Genomic DNA, 8,109 nt, shown 5'->3' on the forward strand with positions numbered 1-8,109 from the left:
TTAGTGCTACGGGTGCGAGAGGAGGAGCTGCGCTGGCCGGCCATGATGGTTTCTTCTGGGCGCGCTCTGATGAATGCTTGCTGGGGGAAGATGGTGTGATTTGGATGTGAGGATTCCCGTCTCTTCAAATAGATGATTTACTTACATGGTCAAGGTGGCAAATGTAAAAATGCCCCGACTTCTCGTATTCACTCGACACGTGGAGATAACCATTATTGAAGCATAGAAGCCGAGGAGTACAACATTAATGGGAAGCCGGACACTACTCGCTACAACAGGTACTCTGGATTCGGAGGAGAACCCGCATTGTAATGTCGAAGACAATTTGCGCGTCGGACTCATCGTCATTGAAGTCTGCTTCAGGGGCTACTGAGGGAGTCTTGGATTAGGGGATCCTCGGACAGCCGGACTATATACTTTGGCCGGACTGTTGAACTATGAAGATACAAGATTGAAGACTTCGTCCCGTGTCTGGATGGGACTCTCCTTGGCGTGGAAGGCAAGCTTGGTGATTCAGATATGTAGATCTCCTTCTCTGTAACCGATTCTGTGTAACCCTAGCCCCCTCCGGTGTCTATATAAACCGAAGGGTTTAGTCCATAGGACAAGAACAATCATAATCATAGGCTAGCTTCTAGGGTTTAGCCTCTAAGATCTCGTGGTAGATCAACTCTTGTAACACTCATATCATCAAGATCAATCAAGCAGGAAGTAGGGTATTACCTCCATCGAGAGGGCCCGAACCTGGGTAAACATCGTGTCCCCCGCCTCCTGTTACCATTAGCCTTAGACGCACAGTTCGGGACCCCCTACCCGAGATCCGCCAGTTTTGACACCGACAGAGGGCGCTTCATCTTTTTCGAAGGAACCTCATCAATTCCATCACCATCTCCTTTGTGCTTCCTCGGCATTGTGTCCCTGTCACGTAGGAACGAAATGAAAAGCGAATGAAACAAATTAGATGACTTATGAAAAATTGATATCATAATTAATATCAACATTTGTAAACTGGTGTTTAACATAGCAATAAATACAGCTAATAAACTTATCATTGTGGTTCATGGTGACACAAAAAAAGATTATCATGACCATGATAAATCAATCAAGCAAAATGCACTTGGTTTATAGAAGAAAAAAATCTGGTTAAAAAACAAAGACGGCGCCACATCTGCTGAACTATAGCAAGACAAAATGACACAAGTATATTACAGCATGTGCAACTGATAACTGAGGCACAACTATATTGGTAAGTGAGAAAGGCGGCATCAATTTGATGATGTACATCTAATTTACCCCTAATAAAATTAGCATTGGCACATGATCATTAATAATCACAATAATGATGCCGGTAAGCACACAAAAAACTACCAGACCATCGAATAAGAAATGAGCATTGTGCTGCATGTAGTTAGACTAGGAAAAAACTGGTAAGTACGGTAATATGATAATGGTAACTGCTTGCACATCATCATTGGGGATATCCAAAACAGTAAAGCACAAAGCGTAAAAATCATGGGGGTGCAATCCAAAAACACAACCTAATGTGAATGTAGTTGTTTGAAAAACAACTGGTAATCAGAGCGCAAATTGCACAGCTCAAAATCACCAACCAATTGGACATTTAGGCACATAAATAACACCAGTCATAAAAATAGCAGTGTTTCAGCACCTGGTAATTTGAGTGCCATGTCATTGGTAAGTGTAATACATTCATCTGATAATTTAAACATAACAAAACAACACCGATAATAGCAGTGTTTCAGCATCTGGTAATTTGAGTGCAATGTTGTTGGCAAGTTCAATACCTTCATCATATCACTGGTAAGTACAATCCCACGATCATGATAATTAATAGCACATACAAAAACTGGTGAAAACAAGACTGTTGGGCTACTGGTAATTTAGGCACAATGACACTGGTAAGTACAATACCATGATCCTGATAATTAATAGCACAACAACACTGATAATCCAAGATTACCAGCATGACCCTAATCAATAAACACTACATAAATCCGACATAAGGGCATCTAGTGGGGAAATTTCAGGGTTGTTGTTCAAAATACACACACACTACTGCATATCATAATCCACAACAACAATGTCAACAGAACGAAAACCCGTGGGAATCCATGGAAAAATAAATCTGCAATCCGCCATGAAAACCTATACACCACCCACCCGCCGACCAAATCCGCACAGATTGAACCAAAATCCGAGCATGCTTCTACAAATAGACTATACGGATGACCTAATCGACCCTAATATCATTAACAACCTGCGCGGATTCGAAGGGGAAACGGATAAATCCGCGGTGGGACGAGCGGGATAAGCAACAGGGAAAACAGAGGGCACAGGAAAATGCGTCCCTCACCGCCGAATCAGACGACGCCGCCGAGAAGCAAACCGCGCCGCCCCCAGGAGAAGTTGCGGACGACGGAGAGAAGAGGAAGGGGAGAGCGTCGAATGCCAACCGCAATGCGCGAGAGGGAGAAGTAATGCGGGCGATGAGGATGGGGGAATGGAGTTCGTCCGCATTGGCCGAGAGGGGCGGTTTCAATCGGCCCCACTTGTCATCGACGCAGAAACAGTAACGGCTATCACTAGGAAACCGCAACGCGCGCTTCGCTCGCGCTGAGACGCTGCGAACCGTTGAATCTGAAACGAACGACATTGGATGCGTGCGGATCTGTTGCAATTTTCCATTCGGCAGGAATTTAGCTTTGTCGATATCTTTAAAAAAGTAGCTGGGCAAAAGTGGGTACTCAGGTTATTCTCCAATTTTTTTGCTTCAGGACCTAGAAGTGCTGATGTCGTTGTTTTCTTCCATCTGACCTTGCCCTCTGATCGGCCTCCACCGCAATCTCTTCTTCCCTCCCGCCGCCGGATCGTTGCTCTGGCGACTCCGCAGCCGCGAACATGGGCGGCACCACGGTGGTTCCCCCGTCTCTGCTCCCGCGCCGTAGCGCCGCCGCCGTCGCTGACCTGCACTCCAGTTGCTCCCGCGTGCGCCTAAACCCTGCCTCGATGGCCAACCCCGCTGCTGCCAAGACGCCGAAGCAGCCCGTGTCCGTGCGCGACGGGCAGCCGCCGGCGCCGAAGCGCGTACACGGTGCCAGCTCCGGGGACGAGCTCCATGTGACAGCCCCCGCCAACATCAAGAACAGCATCAAGAATCCGTGTCCCAGCAGCGGCAACGATCCGAGGAGTCCGACGTGCCTCCACGCCTCCGTGATCAAGAACCAGGTCGCCGAATCTCCCGCGAGCGCGACGCAATCGAAGCCGCCGATCAGCATGCGCGAACTGATCGAGAACGCTCGCCTCGCCATGGCTCGCGCTGCCGCCGAAGAGCGGATGGTGGACATGGATTGGGCTCACCCTGCCGCCGAAGAAGAGGCCAGCCGTCGGCGGGACATCGAGCGCAGCAGAGCGGAGGCCCGGCGAAAGGTGGAGCAGATGGTGGACACGGTGCAGTTCAACGACCCATACATTGATCCCTCCGACGTGACCAAGTCCCCTGGGGAGCTGCACCAAGCAAGACAAGAAGCATGGCGTGCTCAAGCTCAGCTCATGGAGATGGCTCGTCGACGGGATGAGTGCTCAGGTGATCGAAGCAGAGGAAGAAATCATCAGCAGTGCAAGCTTCTTGGTGTTGGTGGTAGTCTTACATCAGAGGAAGCAGAGTCAGCAGTTTTCCAGTAGCTCAGAAAATCAGAGGAAGCAAAGGAAGGGATGGATAAGATACAAGTTGTCAACTATGTAATCAATTAATGCAAGTGTGTAGCTACAAGTTTTCCAGTAGTGCGAGTGAGATTCTTATTAATTTGGCCATTAATTAGTGTGCATTATGATCACAATTGACCAATTAATGCAAGGGATTGTTTTAGAAAGTTAAAAGCATTGGATCTAATGTATGCAATCATCTGCCACTAGCTCTATTTCTACGTTTTCATCTGTTGTAGTATGCTCCCTCCTAATAACAGTTGATCCATTAATGCAAGGGATTTTGGTAAATTTATACTAATAGCGTTGGATATGATTAATGCACACATCCGGTACTAGATCTCTTTCTGTGTATTCATCTGATGTATGCTCCCTCATGTGAACTTTTTTTCATGGATAATACCAGGCACACGATTACATCAAGAGGAATGCTTTTATGCTCCAACCGTTCCATGGGACTGTTGTTGTTCAGGAGGAAAACAGATATGTGCGCTCCCTCTAGAAAAAGTTTACATCCAAATTATTTGTCGTATCATGCTGGTTTCGTTTCATGAGGTTGCCTCCCTGTTCATCTAAAAAAAAATATTTCTCCTATCAGGACTCTCTGAATTTTGCATCTGGTGCAAATTTCGTTCAATACAATTGGTGACAGTATCAGGCCAATTTCATGTCGCATTGCAGAGAAAATAAATACTTACAACAATGGTGTTTACTGCACTGAGTTCACATATTTATTGACATAGATCCACTGGATTACAAGGGAACTACAATGCCTGATACATCATCTGAATTCACAGTATACAACTTCATTCAAAATCAACTCAATTACAGGAAAACTTCGACAACATTCACAGGTGTTGCAGTTTCTCCTCTGCCTCTGTAATCCTGAGCAAACCGAGAGCAATAGCAACACTAACAAAGCCAACCAGAGGCGAGCTCGGCAGAGAACCTGAGCAGCATCAACCAACCCAACCGAGCATCAATGTGGCGCCACCCGGTGGTGCAGAGTAGAGCAAGAGAGCAGCAGTAGCAGCACAGGGGAGCGAGTTAAACGTACAAGTGTTGCTGTTGTTATTGTTTTCTTCCCGAAATGGCACTTACCATGCACTTACTGATGGTGACTTGTTCTGCAGAGTGTGATGTGCTCCATTGTCCCACTTTGAATTGGCAATGAATCAAGGTTCCCTAAACTAATCCCGCTCTATGACAGGCACGTTGACTTGGAGCTACTCCCTCCGTTCCAAAATAGATGACCCACCAGAGCCCTGTACTCTCCAACGAATTTACCTGCTCCCCGACACCTCACGGTCTGTCGTTACCGACACGCGTAACAAAATGGTCAGAGTTGTTTGTTTTTCTACACTACTTGTGATTTACTATTACACATAAGACTAGGGATTAGGAAGACCTGGAAGCCATTAGCCGTAGAATAAACGTTGGTATACGCTGCTTCTCTTTTCATTCTTGACCTAATAAGAGTAAAGATTGCTAAAGGAGGAGACGAAATTATAGCTACCCTTCGCTGCACATGTTCGTCGGCGAGTTTGGGTAAGACCGCAACCCGTTCTTGATCTAAACCACCATCCATGTTCCTGTATGGCTCATGGATTCTGTTGCAGGTACACTACGCTGTGGCCATAAGGCTTTCAGGCACATGCCCCAGCAGCTCCGCTTCGCATCAAGCAGAAGGGAGAAAACAACCGTGCATCTTCATGGCCTCGCTGTTGTGCTGCTGCTTTGTTTTGCTTCTCCCACAAGTTCCTGCACGGAGAATGAGAGCAGCACACTCTCTGACTTCCTAGGTGGGCTCGTGCCGGGCGGCAACGGTGGCCTCAACGTGTCATGGGTGAATGGCACCGACTGCTGCGAATGGGAAGGCATCGTCTGCAGCAGTGATGGCACAGTCACAGCTGTGTTGTTGGCTTCCAAAGGCCTCAGAGGGGAAATCTCACCATCCCTCGCCAATCTTACAGGGCTCTTGCACCTCAACCTATCCCACAATTCTCTTGAAGGCAGCCTACCAGTGGAATTGTTGTCCTCCAGAAGCATCGTCGTCCTCGATGTCAGCTTCAACCGCCTCGATGGTCATCTGCAAGAGATCCAATCCTCAAATCATAGTTTTCCTATCAAGGTGTTGAATATCTCAAGCAACTCCTTCACAGGACCATTTCCGTCCAAAACATGGAAGGCTACGAAGAGTCTGGTTGCTCTTAGTGCAAGCCACAACAGCTTTGAAGGACCCATATCGTCTTCTATCTGCATCAATGGCCCATCATTTGCCATGCTTGACCTCTCACATAACCAATTCAGTGGCAATATTTCTCCGGGGTTTGGCAGTTGCGCCATGCTGAGAGTGCTAAAGGTTGGCCACAACAACCTTACCGGACCTCTCCCCGATGGACTATTCAATGCTACCTCACTGGAGCACCTCTCTTTGGCCAACAATGGTTTGCAGGGTGTTCTTGATGGTTCCAGCATAGTCAAATTAAGCCGTCTGACTGTCCTTGATCTTGGAATGACTGGTCTCAGTGGCAAGATTCCAGACTCTGTCGGCCAGCTAAGAACATTGGAGGAACTCTACTTGGACAACAACAATATGTCTGGTGAGCTGCCATCGGCACTAGGTAACTGCTCAAATCTCAGATACATTACCATCAGAAACAACAGCTTTACTGGGGATCTTAGCAGAGTCAATTTCACCATGTTGGATCTGAGGATAGCTGATTTTTCGATGAACCTCTTCACTGGTCCAATTCCTGAAAGTATCTACTCATGCAGCAATCTAGTTGCACTGCGGCTGGCTTACAACAACTTTCATGGCGACTTCTCACCAAGAATAGGCAATCTCAAGTCCCTCTCCTTCTTTTCAATTACCAACAACTCTTTTAAAAATATCACAAATGCACTTCAAATGCTCAAGAGCTGCAAGAACCTCACCTCCCTGCTTATCGGAACCAACTTCAAGGGTGAAACCATACCACAGGATGAAACAATTGATGGTTTTGAGAATCTTCAGGTACTGACCATAGATGCTTGCTCATTGGTCGGGAAAATTCCTCTTTGGATATCAAAGCTTGCAAGATTGAAGATGATAGATTTATCAGTAAACCAACTCAGTGGACCAATACCATCCTGGATTGATGAACTGGGCTTCCTATTCTACCTAGACATATCAAGCAACAACCTTACAGGGAATATAGCAGTTGCATTGACAAAGTTGCCGATGCTGCTATCAGAGGAAAATGTTGCCAAGTTGTACCCGAAGTTCCTTGAGTTGCCTGTATTTTGGACACCATCACGTCAATACCGGATGGTCGGTGCTTTTCCTAGAATATTGCGTCTAGACAACAATAATTTCACTGGTATAATTCCTCCTGAGATTGGTCAGCTAAAATTGCTCGACGGCCTCAATTTCAGCTCCAATAGCTTAACTGGTGAAATACCACAAGAAATATGCAACCTCACAAACCTGCAAATGCTTGATCTGTCGGATAACCAGCTCACAGGTGCAATACCATCTGCACTGAATGATTTGCACTTCCTTTCTACATTTGATGTTTCCAGCAACAGGCTAGAAGGACCAGTTCCAACAGGAGGACAGTTTCATACATTCTCAAATTCCAGCTACAGTGGGAATCCAAAGCTATGTGGACCTATGCTCAGCCTCGATTGCACCTCCACGGCAACAGATCAAACCTCTGCTTCACGGCATCACAACTTGCGCTTTGCGCTAGTCATTGGAATCACCTCAGGAGGACTCATTGCTCTTGCATTGCTTGCGTGTTTCCTTATTGCACGGTTAGCATACTATGATCACACTGAAAATGTAGTTCCCCTTCGAAGCAGGCCGTGATGAAGATGTTTTTCTCAAGACACGGTCCTGAAGATCTGATACTTTGAACATTGTGCTTTTCTTCCCTCTTGTACTGGATGTGGCTTAACACTGTATTTCTTCACGTCGTCCCCAATTCTGCTCTGCGATGCAAAAATCGCATGAGATTAGATGTGTAGACTTCGATCGATCTAGGGTGTAATGTACTTTCTAGCACTGTCAGTATGTTCATAAAAATTTAACCAATTTCCTTATCAGTATCACTGCCAGTATATGAAGTAGTAGTACCTACTAAGTGTGACTCTACGCATTTCATCAATGTTCTGAAGCAGCTAAATGTTTAAGTCCTCAACACTTTCCACAGAAATCGACCAAAGAACAGTATAGGGGGGATTTGGGTACACCAGATAATCGCGTACACGATGTCAGTTTGAGCTCGAACTTACGATTCGGACGCTGGTCGTTCTGAATTCCCACCACAGAGCCGCTCGCCCGCGTTGCCCGCGTCGGTCGCCGGAGCTGCGAAAGCCCCGCTCGTGCGCGAGGGGGAGCTC

General features: G+C 46.6%; 1 protein-coding gene across 1 annotated transcript; it reads left to right on the forward strand.

Moving 5' to 3' along the window:
* Positions 1-5,326: 5,326 nt before the first annotated feature.
* Positions 5,327-7,691, forward strand: LOC119339184 (receptor-like protein 2). The gene has a single exon (XM_037611327.1). The coding sequence runs from the start codon at positions 5,327-5,329 to the stop codon at positions 7,574-7,576; it is 2,250 nt and encodes a 749-aa protein (XP_037467224.1). The 3' UTR covers positions 7,577-7,691.
* Positions 7,692-8,109: the final 418 nt, after the last annotated feature.

The sequence above is a fragment of the Triticum dicoccoides genome, chromosome 7B (assembly GCF_002162155.2).
Source record: "Triticum dicoccoides isolate Atlit2015 ecotype Zavitan chromosome 7B, WEW_v2.0, whole genome shotgun sequence".
In the NCBI taxonomy this organism is placed as follows: domain Eukaryota; kingdom Viridiplantae; phylum Streptophyta; class Magnoliopsida; order Poales; family Poaceae; genus Triticum; species Triticum dicoccoides.

Coding starts and splice junctions, on each gene's coding strand:
- LOC119339184 (XM_037611327.1), top strand. CDS start 5,327: ATGGATTCTGTTGCAGGTACACTACGCTGTGGCCATAAGGCTTTCAGG.